Here is a 16,308-nt window from a genome sequence, read left to right as displayed (position 1 = left end):
GATATATTAAAAAGCACTTCCTTTAGAACCAGTGTAGAACACAAGAATTATCAATATTTAAATTAATATCATAAATTAAATGAAACAAACACAAAACAAATAAAAGATACAACATAAAAACATAAATATACAAAAAAAGAAAATGTATTACAAAAGTACTCAAATGCACACTACAAACAATAAGAGCAGTGGAAATGGGTCTCACGGTGCACCAGAGAAACACCATTTGGCGTCGTGAGAGCGCGAAACACCCCCCCTCCTTCCTCCGTGAAGGGGGTGTCAACCCCTCTCCGCCACTTCTTTCACGGCCAAAGTTGATGTTGATGTTGGTAAAGAGATGCATGTGGGCCCCATTCAACGGTAATATTTTTTAAAAATAGCCGTTGGCTATTAAATAAAAAAAAAACTTTTTCCATTTCCTTTTTTATCTATAAATACCTTCTCATTTTATAGAAACAAACACACAAAACTACTATTTTCCTCTCTAAAATCTATAAAAATTCCCTATTATTTTTTTAAAAATGTCATCACCATCTTATTCCTCTTCGTCTTCGAGCGAAGAAAAAAACGCTTCTGTGTTTTGTGCTTTTGCAACGGGGTGTAATGAGTGGTGGCAACAACAAGAAGATTCGGGTTCGTCAATACGACACGAAACCCGACGTGCACGTTTAAACCGTGACCGAGCGGTTGCGCACGAAGCACTACTAAACGACTATTTTAACACCCCGTGTGTTTACACGGCCTCAGAGTTTAAAACCCATTTTCGAATGAGTCGTGAGTTGTTTTTAAGAATACTACACGACATCGAACGAGAAGTTCCTTGGTTTACCCAACGGGTTGATGCTAGAGGTCGAGTCGGTTTCTCCACCTTGCAAAAGTGTACCGCCGCGATTCGTTATATGGCGTATGGAACCGCTAGTGATATGCTCGACGAATATTTGAAGATGTCGGGTCGACACATCAGGTCATGTGTCTACAAATTCTCTAAAGCTATTGTTTTGTTGTATCGTAGTAGATATTTACGTAAGCCTACGGCTAGTGAGGTTGAACAGTTACAGGCGAAGCATGCCGAAAAACACGGTTTTGTCGGCATGCTTGGTAGCATCGATTGCACGCATTGGGATTGGAAAAATTGTCCTACTGCGTGGCATGGTCAGTTTGCACGAGGTGATCATCCATATCCTAGTATTATTCTAGAAGCGGTGGCGTCCCAAGACTTATGGTTTTGGCATGCATTTTTTGGTGTTGCCGGCTCAAACAACGTCATAAATGTACTTGATCAATCTCCCGTATTTGACGATTGGATCAACGAGACGGGCCCGGACTCCTCTTTTGAGCTTAGAGGGACGCTTTACAAGCGTGGGTATTACCTTGCCGATGGAATATATCCGGATTACTCGACAATTGTCAAGTCGCTTTCGCAACCCATCGGCGTTAAACGACAAACGTACAAAAAAGCTCATGACACGGATGTAAAAATGGGTATGTGAAAGCTGATGTAGCGCAGACGTGGCAGAGAGAGAAGGTTTCACTAGCTTGTTTCACCCCACCCATTTTCATTGCTCTAAGGTATAAAGTCTTCAACATTTGTGCAAAACATACCATTCCAAGAAATTGTCGGCAACAAAGTCTTCAACATTTGGTGAAACGTTGATATCATGTACAAAGGTCTTTTGCATTAACAGACCGGCAATACTTTTGTAATTAATGGAAATCCAATTCTATGAATCGAGAATTGTTAAAATTGCAAAAATATATCATATAATTTATTTGCGTGTGGACTCACCAAAACAACATGTGTAAGGGCTGTGTCGCTTTGAGTTTGATTTTTTGGTTCACAAAAAATAAATATGTATGTTGCATAGTTGAGATTATTCACCAAAATGTTTTGTTAGCCTGTGGAAATAAAACGATTCAACAAAAGTAAGCATACCAACACTAAGAATTATAGAGGTTATCAGCAGGTCCGTCTTTGAGATTTATTAAAATTTTTTGAGTCGAAGGCATAAAAAATTTTGGGCCTTAGGTAAAATGTTTTTTTTAACATTTAAATTTTAAAACGGGCAAACTTGGTTAAGATTTAGATTGTGCAAAAATAAAATTATGTCTCTAGTAAAAGTAGAACACACAACATTTGGGTTGAGAGTAAAACAAATTTGCCACTACACAAAGCTAATGATTGTTTACTTGTGTTTAAACATTAAAATACATATTTGTTTACTTGTGTTTAAACATTAAAATACATATTTGTTTAAATAAAAATATAAATATTTTTTATAAAAAACAAATTCAGGCCTAGCGGGGTGTTGGACTGGAGGCGGTCAACCACCCTGCCCCCTTAGGTTGGGCCCTAGTTATCAGCTCATATTTTTTATTTTTATTTTATTGAATTAGTAAGAACTAGTTACATAGAGAAATGGAAATAGAAAACGTATTACAAAGAATGGATGCGAGAAATCATATAATTCACACACACATGTTCATTCTTGTCTACAATTTCATTCTCCATTTGCTTGCAACGTGCGTTAACTTGTTGGGCCTCTGTTAGTAGGTTATTTTGTTGGGTAATATTGGTTTTATAAATTATAGTTGGACCCGGATAATTAGTGTTCACAACATCACCCTACCATTTCAAATTCAACTTGTCTTCAATATGAAAAATGCAGTGATCTTTATATATATTTGAAAAGTTTTGGTAGCATTTTATAAATTCTTTTAATAATTTTTGGAAGGGTTATAACTAAATGAAAGAAAAAAGATAATGATAAAGATATAAAAAGTATTATTTAATTGGAAAAAAAGAGAAAAAATACAATGATTTTTATGTAATTTTAGATTTAAAGCAGTGGAAGGGATGAGAATACTCTAAAAGGATAGACAGAAAGAAGAAAGAATTAGATCGACCAAACTACCCATCACGTGCAACATTTAACACCCAAAGTTAACCGGGTTATCTTTTTGGACCAATAATGAAACCAAATTTGATGTTTAGGGACTACGCATGAATGTTTTAAACATTAGGGACCATACATAAAGTTTTACTCAAACCACATGACCATTCATGAAATTCTCTCGGAAGTAAAAAATACTTAAAAAATAAATTAAAAAAAATCCCGTTTAAAAAACAATTATTTGCACTTTATAGACCTTGAACCGTCCACCTCATGAATAGACACGTGGTATTCTTACGGTCCGTTTGAGGGGAAGGGAAAAAAGCTATATAAAATTCTTAATGCAATCTAAAATGAGTTCATTATAATGGTCCCCTACTTGGCATTATTTAAACCCTCGTGGAGCATGTTTTCCAATTCACACCCATGCTCATATCTTTTTTTAGTTCATAGTAACCATGTCACTAACCTTCATCCTCATTCTTGCCATGTTCATATATGTTGTTGGTGGGTTTTTAAAGAAGAAATCTTCAAGAAACTCACGTTCATTACCACCTGGCCCAACCCCTTTACCCTTTTTCGGATGCGCTATCCAAATGCTCCTAAATAAACCTACTTTCCGGTGGATCCATAAGCTTATGGACCAGTTTGATACCCCAATCCTTTGCGCCCGGTTAGGGCCATCAACCCACGTCATTGTGGTTTCGTCACCAGATATTGCATGTGAGATCTTGAAAAAACAAGATGAAATATTCATTTCAAGGCCTGATATGATGTGTGCCGATTTGACAAGTGGCGGATACCTCGCTACAATATTTTCGCCCTTTGGTGAACAATGGAGAAAGATGAAAAGAATTATTACTCGCGAGATGCTTTCACCGCTAATGCACAAACGGCTCCAACCTAAGCGTGACGAAGAAGCCAATCAATTGCTTAGGTACATATGCAATCAAATAGATAAGCAAGACGCTATCGTTAAAGGGGGGTTAATAAACGTTCGTGTTGTGAGCCAACATTTCTGCGGGAACTTAATGAGGAACATAATTTTTGGGACAAGATTCTTTGGGCAAGGAATGGAAGACGGAGGGCCGGGTGAAGAAGAAACCGAATATATGACTGCACTTTTTATCATCCTGAAGCATCTTTATGCATTTTGCATCACTGATTACTTCCAATGGTTAAGAGGAAAGACTGACTTTGACGGCCATGAAAGGAAAATGAGGATGGCAATTGAAGTTGTTCGAAAGTACCAAGACCCATTGGTAGATGAACGTATTCAAATGTGGAACAGTGGAGTTAGAAATGAAAATTGTGACTTGCTTGATATTCTTATTAAACATGAAAATCCAAAGCTTACGCCAGAGGAAATTAAAGCCCAAATTATTTTAAGTTTTCGTATGTGATGTAGCTTTTACACATTACAGTTATGTTTGCATGATATGTCTTTTTCTAAAGTTTATCTTTATGTGTTATGAAATATAAGGAACTAATGGTGGCCGCAATTGATAATCCGTCTAACGCTGTAGAATGGATAATCGGCGAGATGATTAATGAACCTATGATCCTAAAAAAAGCAGTTGATGAGTTGAATCATGTAGTAGGTAGCCAAAAGCCAGTCGAGGAGCAAGATATACCGAAACTCAATTACATAAAAGCATGTATCAAGGAGGCTTTTAGGTTGCATCCAATTTCACCTTTTCTTCCACCCCATGTTTCAACAATGGATACTATAGTTGCCGGTTACTTCATACCTAAGGGTAGCCATGTAATTGTAAGTCGATATGGGTTGGGAAGGAATCCAAATGTGTGGGCTGATCCATTGCGGTTTAACCCTGATCGACATCTACAAGGAGAAGGAAAACAAGTGGTACTTTCGGATAATGGCATGGGGTTGATCTCGTTTAGCACAGGGAAACGTGGTTGTCCGGGAATAACATTAGGCACAACAATGACAACAATGTTATTAGCAAGGATGGTCCAAGGGTTCACATGGGAGGCGCCGGGGAATGAGCGGTCCGTTGAGCTTGTTGAAAGTTATGATGATATTTGCTTGGCAAAACCACTTTTGGCAATTGCTAAACCGCGGATGCCTAGGTACATGTACCCTACATATGGATAAGAAACCAAAGGATTTCTAGCATAATAGTAAGATTTGATGGGTGTGTAAGTTGGTCATTTAGTTTTAATAAAAAATATTAACGAGAATATGTACGGGTTTTGAAGAATAAAATGTCATAAATAGGAGTCGTCGTCTCATTATATATCTCGTTATGATATAAGTGTATTCCAAACCTATATAACTATAGAATAGTTAAATAATATTATAGTTATAACTATATGTGAAACTGCAACTTATGTCATTTGGCTTCAATAACTACAATTTGTGCCCATTATTTGAAACTTTACCCGTATTCAATCATTTATGTTAAGCTTTATTCAATTTCACGGTTATCTTTGTTCGTAACCCCACACTTATGGGGCATTTTTCTTTTTTTAAAGAATTTTATATTTTATATGAAAGTTTAATTTGTGCGAAAATTCTAACTCATGAGAAAATTATAATTTTGTGCTAAAGTTGGACTTTCATTGGGGCATTCATGCGGAAATAAGACCATACAAAAGTTCGGTCATACGCAAGTAAGGGCTATATGTAAGTTTCGCCAAACGCAACTAAAAGGCCATACGTAACTTAAGTCATTCGCAAATTAGGTCATGCTATAGTTTTGGCATTCAAGAGTTATAGTCATACGTAAGCTTCGGTTATTTGTGAGTTATGCAATTCGAAAGTTTAAGCCACGAATTTCGAATTTTTATGCAAATTAATTAAGCCACAAGTTTCGGATACATGCTAAAACTATACTTTTTTTTCATATAACGCTATGGGAAATAATATAGGAATAATTCATATGGAACAATCAGTTGTGAAAGTTTAATAATTCATGTGTTATTAATATTATGCATAATATATGTATGCAAAAAGTTAATATAATGTCACTTCAATTTGCGTGAAATAAACATGCGAAAGATTCTGGTCACAAAAAATTCATGGTTGTAAATTTATTTTGAAAAGTCGTGCATTTTAATTTGGCGGGCCATGGTCCCATGCGTAATATAAGGTGTAAATGGACAATACGATAATTTAGTTTTTTTTTTCTAACAATCTTTTTCACTTTGATTTTTTTTATATATAATTTACTATAAAACGATTATAATAAAGTGGCAGGCAAACGGGCAACAAGCTGCGTCGCAACCCCCTTTTGAATAGCAAAGCCAATCCTGCTAAAAACGAAGTTTTGAGACCTAGAAGCTGAAGAGGTTCCGTGTACGACAACACGCTGAACCCTACTAAAAAATTTCACAGCCTCTGGGGCCAGAAAACTAACTGTATCAAAGACAAATGGTAGAAAGACATGTTGATTATCTAAGCAAGCTTTCTCGTGTTTAACAACTTTGTCCGATTCAGCCTTCAACGCAGAAAAAACTTAAGCATGATTCATGACAAACTTTAACCTAATAGTTACAAATTTATTACTAATGTGGTTCTTACCCGCTAAATCCATTACATTGTTAAATTTAAGTATGTGTAAAATGACCAAACTACGCCCACCCTTCTTCATGCCTGCCTCCACCTTTCGTGTTAACAACCACAAATATGATAAATTCGATAAAAATCAAACCAATCCCTACATAACTCATCTTCATCCATTTCCACACCCATCTGTCGGCAACCAACCCATCTACGAAAACACTCTCGTCGGACTGGTCTGATACAATAATGCTATTCCAGCCCAAACCCTAAATTGACTAATTTCATATCCGCGTAAACCTGAACTCGATTCCATTTCATCTTCATTTTTTTTAAGAAACAATGGCTTGTAGTAGAAGATGATGTGACAAAGACGATATTTTAGGATGTGGAGGCCGGTAGGTGATAACTTCGATCATGAGATCGATGGAATCATTGGTGGTGTTGGTGGTTATTGGTTTCCTAAGGTCACAACTGCCTTCTTGGATGGGTTTTATCTGCTGATGACTTCGATGAAGACGACGATGAGATCTTGTGTAACTCCCTAACTCAAGGTGGAATATGTCGGGGCTAATGATTGCTCATAAGCTCGATGACACTATTGAGTGACAATAATTATGTATCATATTATAGTGTCCACACATTCCAATAATCAACGAAATCATTTTACAATAATATTCAAACAACTCTATATACTAAATACCCTAAAAGCCCACAACTAGTGTTCTTCAATCTCGAGAAATACTAGTCTGTAGCATGTATAAAATAATTTTGTCAACACGAATGTTGGTGAGAAATCATAATAATTTGTAAATTATATAATGCAAAAATACGAATCATATGCCACGTGAGAACCACCATAAATGTAAAGCCAAAAAAGAATGTTAACTGTCGACTATCCTGTTCTAATTGGCACACAGCCAAAATTCTAAGGCTTGCGTTTGTATTAGCGTTAGACTTTCCACCATCGACAACCAAAATGAACATGCAAGCACTCAACCATTAGCATGTAAAGCAAGACAATTATGACAAGATAATACACATTAACATTTAGTATGAATCGTAATTGAGATTAAAACCATAGGGTAAATATGTAATAGTTTGACAAGATATATGCTACACCCCAAAAATAGTGAAAACGTAATAAAGAGGTTATGATGTACTCACCTTTTAAGCAAAAGCGAGCAAAACAAGCAAAACGGACTTGTAAAGAGAGCTAACGAAGGTAACTTGGTTTGAAGAAAAATCCTAGGTAAAATATTTAAGTTGAGAATATGATTGAAGAGAACGATAAAAATAAACAAATAAAGCTAAGAGTTCGAGCTTGAATCGAGCTTTGAAATTAACTAGTTTAAAATTGAGTTTAAGCGAAAGAAGTAAGTTTAACGAGTCGAGTTTGGTTTCAATAATGAAACTTGGTTAAAATATATTATTAGTCACTTTTAAATATTTTAGTTTAATTAATTTACTTAAAACATGTGTTTATAGAATTAACGTTAGTTAAGTGAGTGGTTTGGTTTTATCGAATTCGAACCCGAAACTAGGTTGGATTTGCTTCCAACAAACTCAATATGTAAAAACGAGTTTTATTAAGATTAGTTTTGACTTAAAACATTTAGATGAAGAATTAAACAAAAAATATCAATTCCTGAACATAAACCCTAACTCTAACAATTGATTGAAATTGAATACTCAAATGCCTCAAATAAATTAATTTGGTAGAGGGTTTTTGATTCAAAAACTGAAAACTACATTAAACAACTAACACATACCCTGAAGATTGATCATAGGTTGAAGAACACCAAAATTGATGAAGATATCATGATTGTAGAAGAGTTTTGAGAGTTGGGAATAAATGAACAGAGGCTATGGACGTTTGTATTTATAGTAATTAATCATATAACGGTTTAGCTTGCTAATTAAGTTAGAAAACCTAACTTGAAGAGAAAGTGTATGGATTTTGACCAATTAAAACATGTCTTAATGAGTATGTTGAGGGGAATTCGAGGAATATGCCATAGGAACATTCTAGAGTCGGTTAATCAATACATAAACAATTTTGGAGGCGATTCGGTGAATCAAACTAACTTGGTAAACAACTTTTGCGTCTGCACCTGCGTTGCGTGTCGTGACGGGAAAGGAAGATATCCATCGCGTAGCACGACCCAACTCTGAAATCAGAATCCCTATAATTATTCACGTATCACGATGAGCAAGGATATATCCTGTTGTAACACCCCCAGATTTAATTAGTGGAATACGTCACGGTAGTACGCAAAATTGCTCATAAGCTCGTAACACTAATAAAGTGTCAATAAATACATTTATTCCATTTCATAAAGTAGCAAGTACACAATTTTCATAATTAAATAACAAATAACATTTCATCGGATAAAAAATAAAAGTTTACTTAATAATATCCTAAGTTCGACTAGTTTTCTTCGTCCTTAACACATCATCGATTCAACCTGTAAAATGTTTAAAATAAATTTTTTTTGTCAACACGTATGTTGGTGAGATTTCATAAGTTGATATACATATAACATAAAATATTTGTTGATTCACATATCATGAATGCATTATAATCAATCATAAGAAATAGAATGCAACTAACCAATAGCGCCCCAACCTAGGGGAATGATAATGATACCACCATTATTTACAACCGAAGTTAAATGATAGGTAGTGTAGGTACGTTTCATTAGACCCTCCCACTTGGGTTTGTGTTTTTGCAAGTAATCACCATTAAAATAGTTAACACATTGCACATATTCACGTATAGTCATCATAAACAATATGAAAGAATTATTATTAACATGCACGAGATTGTTGCGAATCGATTGGTAACCAAAGAGAAAAAACATATGAGAAACATGGTAACGTGTTACATCCCAAAAATGTTAAAAGTATGAAAAAGGGGTTACGAAACTCACCTCGAAATAGATTTTCACGAGTCTAAACAAATAGAATACTACTACACATTGGGACTTTAAAATAAATTAAAGTTTATATAAAGCATTTGATATTTATTAGTTGAAGAATAATTTGTAAAGTAATAATTGTAACTTATTAATATAAGATTAAATGATCATATTAAAAACATTTTATGATTAAATGTTTCGTTTACATGTAACATAATAAATTAAGTTACTAATTAATTAGTTTAAAGGTTTTTCATGAATTATTTTAAAGAAATAATACGTATTGGTTTAAAAGAAAAAACAATAATTAATTTACTCAATTAATTATTTAAAGATATCTAGTATATTGGTTCTATTAAAAAAACAATTTTGTATAAATCATCTTATCTAAAAGAAAGTGTGTAAACGTTTATGATGATCAAAGGATTATAAGATTTAGATAAATATTCATGCTTGTTTTTTGCAAAATAACAAGGTTTGATCTAATATCGAGAAAACCAATATGTTTATCTTCGGTATCCATGATAATAATGATTCTTAAAACCAAAATATGGTCTTGAAGAACAAATTATGAACATCAACGTAAAATCAAAACAAAAAATATAAAATGCAAGAAATTGTAAAACATACTTGTTAGTGCTGTCAAACTTCAGAAAAGAGTGTATTGAAGTGTGAAACAAATAGAAGATTAGTCCTCCTTTTATAGTGAATTTGTAGAGTGGTTATGTTTATAGAATTTATGAAATTAAATCATGTTTAATATACTTAAAACACAAATTAAAAATAGTTTTAGGGGTTTTCAAAAGCTTCAACTCTTTCAATCAGTTTTATCGAATTAAAACATTCATTAGTTTCTATTAGTTAAATAAAATATGAAGAGATGATAATGATGATGATGATTGTCACACCCCAACCTACGACGGAAATGTCGGGCGTAAGCTAAATGCTCACAGCTCTCAAGGTACTATCATGCAATATTTAAAATTATAATATCTATTAATTCAAATTCAAATAAATCCGACAATTGTCAAATACAAAATCCAAAATTAAAATAAGTAAGACAAAACAAATATATAAAAGTCCAAAAATCTTGTTTATTTTCTCTAGCATGTAATCCTAAATTTTCTTCCAAACCAGCTTGAAAATCACATCACACGATAAGGAATAGCGTGTTGGGTCAAGAATTTGACCCAAATGAGGAGATTTGACCTAAACGAAGAATATGGAAGATTGGAATCTTCTCAACCTCCTCAGAAACTGCTAAGTATTGAATCCGAGCACACCTTGGACATTCGAGTAAGCTTTTACTTAGCCGAGTACGAGATTTTGCCTCCCGAGCAAGGTTTACTTCAAATAGTCTTCTTAAGTGGATATCCGAGCAAGGTATGCTTTTTAGTGATTTCCAAGTAAGGATCATTAATTTAGCATATCCGAGTAAGGTTCACTTTGTCAAGCAGGGTTGTTCTTCAAGACCAAGTATTTTACTCTTCCGAGTAAGGTTTGGTCAACCAAGTCCATGAAGCCAAGTGATTGGAAGACCGGGTAAGGTATTCTTTAATAATTATGGTCCGAGTATACTTGATGAGTTAATAGAATATCTCTAAGTTATTTCGAGTAAGGTTCTGCTCAAGTAAGGTATGTACTCCCGAGTACGCCTTATCAATAAGTTGTTCAACTGACAATGAGCCGAACAGGACCATAGAAGAACAAGGTTGCTCGTAAGGATTTGTCGAGCAAAGTTTGATAAGTCCAAGAAGATTGAAGTCTACTCGGTGAATATTTTACTTGGTAAAATATTCTTTAAGTAAAGTCTACCCGGAAACTGATCCCGAGTACACTTCTATGTTTACCAAGTCTGAAGGAAGGCCGAGTACACTGCGTACTCGGAGACTGAAGTTTAATGAAAAGCCTACCCGGAAGACTTGTTTTACACTTAGTTTTATTTTTGAATATGTAATTTGAATATGTACTATCGGATAGGGTTTCTAGAAGGAATGACAGCTGTCCTAGGTTGGCAGGCCTATAAATAGAATGTTTAGGGCACGCCGCCAAAAGACGGAAAAAAGGAGACACACACAATACGGATAACACACGACACATTAATTGAGAATATTTTGTGTGTGTAACAGCTGTCCGAGGATTCCTTATAAACCCTAAATCGATTACTCCTTTTGTATGATTAATGTTATATAAATGGAAATCTTTTGAGTGAACCCTGTGTGTGCCTTTGATCTTTGAATACTCATTGCAATCGTATGTTTGTTATTGATTCCGCCTTTAACAAACGGATATCTTTCTAAATACAGCAACCCGTCATTAACTCTCTTGTCAACACGTTAATCTGTGTGAGTTATGACATGATTAATTAAGATCCAGCTGAAATCGAGGGGACCGACAAGTGGTATCAGAGCTTGATTACTGCTATTTTTAGAAAGATTGTTGCTGATTAAGATTTGAAGAAGAATGAAGTAAGCAGGCACTGTTCGATTGATTTGTGACGTCAGCAGCTCTGTTTTTCATTTTTCTTCCAGATCTACTATCTACCGGTGTTTTCTCTTCCTTGTTTCATTTAAAGTTTTAATCTTTATATCTAAATCTTGTTCTAATCACATCAGAAACATCAGATCTGAGCATTCTGGTTTCAGATCTGATTATTTTGAAAATTTTTTTTAAGAAACTGATTTTTGTTTTCTCAAAATGTCTGGATATGAGGAACAAGAGGTGTCTACTAACAAGATACCTAGGTTGTATGGACAGAAAAACTTTATCAAATGGAAGGTACTCTTTGAAGCAGCCGTATGCTACAATGACATTGACATGTGGAACTCCATCAAGAATGGTCCACAAACTACTGTTGAAGAAGGTGCAAATGCTACTGCAACTGCTGCTATAAGAGAAAAGATGAGAAAGGTGGATGACAAAGCCTTGGCTATGATTAAGCTAGGTTTGTCTTGGGAGATTCTGACCAAGGTGGCTCATCACACAACTGCTAAACAAATGTATGATGCCATCCTTGAGATGTATGAAGGGAACACTGAATTGAAGAATATTAAGAAGCAAAGACTGAAGCAACAGTTGGAAAGGTTCAAGTATAGAGATGGAGAAAGGTTGAAGTCAATACTAGAACGTTTTCTGAGTATTGTGAATGAGTTGAGAACAACTGATTATGTAATGACTAACTTTGATTTGAATACAAAGTTGCTCAACTCAATGCCAAAAGAATGGTATATTGCTAGCAAATTCATCCTTCAAAAGCAGAATTTCAATGAATTGAAATTGGATAATGTGGTATGTTTTCTTCAAGCTGCTGAACTTGAAATGATTGAGAATGAGATGATCAAGGAAGATAGACCAAGTTTTCATGTTTCAAATGCTTTGATTGCACCAATGGGAAATCTGTCTATGAAGAACCAACAGCAGATTCCCATAATAGAAGAACTAGCTGAACATAATGTTGTGACTCCAAAATCTTTCATTGGGGGTAGCACAAGCACTCAAGGAAATCAGCAAAGGTTCAATGTGCAATTGATTGATGATTCTGACTCTGCCTCTGTGTCTAATGGAAATGTTTCTAACCTTGGAACAGGACATGTTCAAAGCAATGAGACACAAGCTTTGTTTTCTATGTTCACTGAGTCATATAATGCATTTGTTGCAAAGACCATGATACACACAAGTGTGGTTCAAGATGATTTAGAACAGATTGATGCAGATGACTTAGAAGACATGGATTTGAAATGGCAAGCTGCTATATTGGGATTGAGAAGTAGAAGGCTGTATAATAGAATTGGTAGATCTCTGGTTTCTGGCCCAAATGAGAGAATAGGATTTAACAAGTCCAAGGCTATCTGTTACAACTGTCAACAGCCTGGACACTTTGCAAGAGAGTGCAATATGCCAAGGAACTTTCAAGTCAATCAGTTCCAACAGCCAAGAAACCAACAACAGTACCAGCAGAATGTGCAAAGAAATAACAACCAGCAGAACTTCAACAATAACCAAGGATTCAATCCCAACAACAACAACTTGAACAACTTCCATCCAAACAACAACTTCAATCCCAATTTTAACAATCAATATCAGCCTCAGATGAACAACCAGCAGAGTATGCATCAGAATCAAGTGTATTCAATGAACAACACTCAGAATCAAGCTGTTCAAAACCCTGCAACTAACAACATTCCAGCAAACCAAAATCAACCAAGAAATCAAGGCAATGTGGCAGTAACAACTCAGCATGAGGGAAGCTTTGACTGGAGTAACCATGAGGAAGATATAGCAGATGATATCAGAAGAGCTAATGTGGCATTCATGGCCATAGACTTTGCATCTTCATCTAAGGTACACTCTGCTCCTACAGTTGACTTGAATGAACTTATTAGCGAACTGAAAACAAAAGTAGGCAAGCTGGAAGTTGAGTGTTTCAGAAAACAAAGTATCATAAATGAGTATGAGGCAAGTGAGATGATAAGTGATGAAAAGATCAAGATCCTTGAAGATGATTGTATGGTCATTTATAGATCTCAAACAAGATACATCACTGAAATTGATGGTTTAAAGAAAATGTTGATTGAAGAAAAGGTGCAAAACACAAGACTAAAGGTTGAAACTGAATTCCTTAAGAATTTGGTCTCAACTGGCAACATTTGTGGAATTCTGAATCAAGTAAAAGACCAAGACAAGTATAAAAAAATTCCACCTCCATTCAACAACAACTTTATGCCAAAGGTTGACAAAGAAAAAAGAGATGCATATTTACAACAATTCAAAGATGTCTTTCAAGACAGGGAAGAAGTTGTTGATTTATACAAAAAGGTAGAAATGAATGAAGATGGAGAGTTTGTGATTAAGAAAGAAGTGAAAATGGAAAAGTCAATTGGAGTTCAAGTCTCCGAGGATGACTTTGATTCAGATGAGTTGGATCAAGATGATCTGAGTGATTTGAGTGATCAAATTACTGAAAAGGAAATTCAAGCTGCTGAAAAAGGAAGAAAGTATAAAAAACCTGAATCTGTTGACAAGCTTCCAATGTATCCACCAGTCCCACCAAAATCAAAGAAGCAAAATGATAACATTAAATGGGGACATGTCTCTTTTGACATCTGTGAAAGGAGGAAGATAAACTACAATGCAGTCAGACCACCAAGCAAGATTGTTTTGAATAGGATAAAGCAGAACAACAAGAAGAAGAAGGTGAATGAAAAGACTGATACAGAAAACTTTATCCCAGTTTATCCAATCTTTTCTAGTCATGAAGTGTTGGATGTTGGAGAAGTGGAGACAATGGAAGAATATGAGAAAAGACAGTCAAGGGTTAGAGAAAGCAGTGATGAAGAACCTATGATTATGAAGAAGATTGTCTTTGTCAAAAGCAATGTTGAAAGACAAGACATCAAGATTGAGGAATTTGTTCCTTTTTCAATTGACTTTGAGGGTTTGAAAATTCAGAAGACCTTAGGAGTCAATACACCTAAGCCAAGTGAAAGATTCAAGAAACCAAAAGAACATGAAGTTTTCAAAGGCAAGGTTTGGTGCAGAAAATGTGATGAATATGGTCACCACACAGATTCATGTCATGAAAGATTCAAACTCAAACCATTTCATGTACCAGATGGAAAAATGTATGGTCAAGACTTTGCATTGTACAAACAGAAATATGAAATGTATTTGGGAAAAGGGAATGTCTGTGGAAAGAAGACAATTAATGAAGAGAATGTTGAAATCAAAGGAAAGAAACATGTGACTAAGTGTGCAAGAAGAAGTAAGTCACCACAGAAGCACAAGAAGATGACAAAGAAGAAAAATCAGTCATTGAAGATTAATCAAGACATTCAATCAGTTAAGTCTGATGAATCATATGGATCATCAAACAGTGAAAAGACAAGAAGAAAAGATACTTATCAGAGAATGAAATCAACTGAGCTTACTGGTGATGAGAAGTTCTTGATGAAACATGGATATGAACCACAAGGTTTCACTTGGAAACCTAAAGCAGAAACTAAAATTAAAGCTGTGGCTTATGTAAGAGACTACTCAGAAACAAAGGACTATGTCATGAAAGAGAATGTCACTGACTCAGATGAGCCTCAATGTTCAGTTTCACTTTTCAAAACACCAAGAGAATGTGGCTATGAAACTGATCATTCTGATAATCTGGAAATCACTCATGCAGATCCTGAATCTACAACACTCACTTCCGAGGCTGTCACTGAAATTGACACTGATAAGTTGCAAGTTGATGAAACTTGCACCTCATCACTTAACCAATTAAATTTCTTTTTGTGCAGGAACAGGACACTCCATTGAATGACATATGGTATATGGATAGTGGTTGTTCTAGGCACATGACTTGTGACAAGAGGTCACTTGTGAACTATGAAGAGAAATATGAAGGTCCTGTTGCCTTTGGGAGTGATGAAAATGGTGGAAAGATTGTGGGTAAAGGAATCTTGACAAATGGAAAGGTGTCATTTGATAATGTATTTCATGTTGAGGGACTTCAATACAATCTTCTGAGCATATCACAGATGTGTGATAAAGGTTACAAAGTTAGTTTTGATGATTCTCATTGCTTCATCTTAAAACCTGAATTTGTAATTCCACCTGAGATGATTATGATGATGGCACCCAGAAATGGCAACTTATATGAGTTGAATATGAAAGAAGCCATTTCAAGAGGTGGTGCATGTTTTGTTTCCAAAGCCACTGAAAATGAATCAAAATTGTGGCATAGGAAATTGTGTCATGTAAACTTAAAGAACATGAATAGACTGGTCAAGGGTGAACATGTGATTGGTTTACCTACAAGAGAATTTAAGTTTGATGATCACTGTGATTCATGTCAAAAGGGCAAGCAACACAAGTCTACTCATAAGACAAAGCTCATCAATTCAATTGATCAACCACTTGAGTTACTTCACATGGATCTTTTTGGTCCTGTGAGTGTGCCAAGTATTGGAAAGAAAAGATA

General features: G+C 35.1%; 2 protein-coding genes across 2 annotated transcripts; both read left to right on the top strand.

Moving 5' to 3' along the window:
- The first annotated feature begins 521 nt into the window (after positions 1-521).
- Positions 522-1,490, top strand: LOC143612899 (uncharacterized). The gene has a single exon (XM_077086757.1). It carries the CDS (start codon positions 522-524, stop codon positions 1,488-1,490), a length of 969 nt encoding a protein of 322 aa, XP_076942872.1.
- Positions 1,491-3,212: 1,722 nt separating this feature from the next.
- LOC143612901 (isoleucine N-monooxygenase 2-like) lies at positions 3,213-5,010 on the top strand. Its single transcript, XM_077086759.1, has 2 exons — positions 3,213-4,276; positions 4,375-5,010. The coding sequence occupies exons 1-2, from the start codon at positions 3,350-3,352 to the stop codon at positions 5,008-5,010; spliced, it is 1,563 nt and encodes a 520-aa protein (XP_076942874.1). The 5' UTR covers positions 3,213-3,349.
- Positions 5,011-16,308: the final 11,298 nt, after the last annotated feature.

The sequence above is a fragment of the Bidens hawaiensis genome, unplaced genomic scaffold, assembly GCF_021521415.1.
Source record: "Bidens hawaiensis isolate Kalapana, Puna unplaced genomic scaffold, B.hawaiensis_p1.1 tig00036011_1, whole genome shotgun sequence".
NCBI classification, from domain to species: domain Eukaryota; kingdom Viridiplantae; phylum Streptophyta; class Magnoliopsida; order Asterales; family Asteraceae; genus Bidens; species Bidens hawaiensis.
This window is presented reverse-complemented; position numbering and strand designations above follow the sequence as displayed.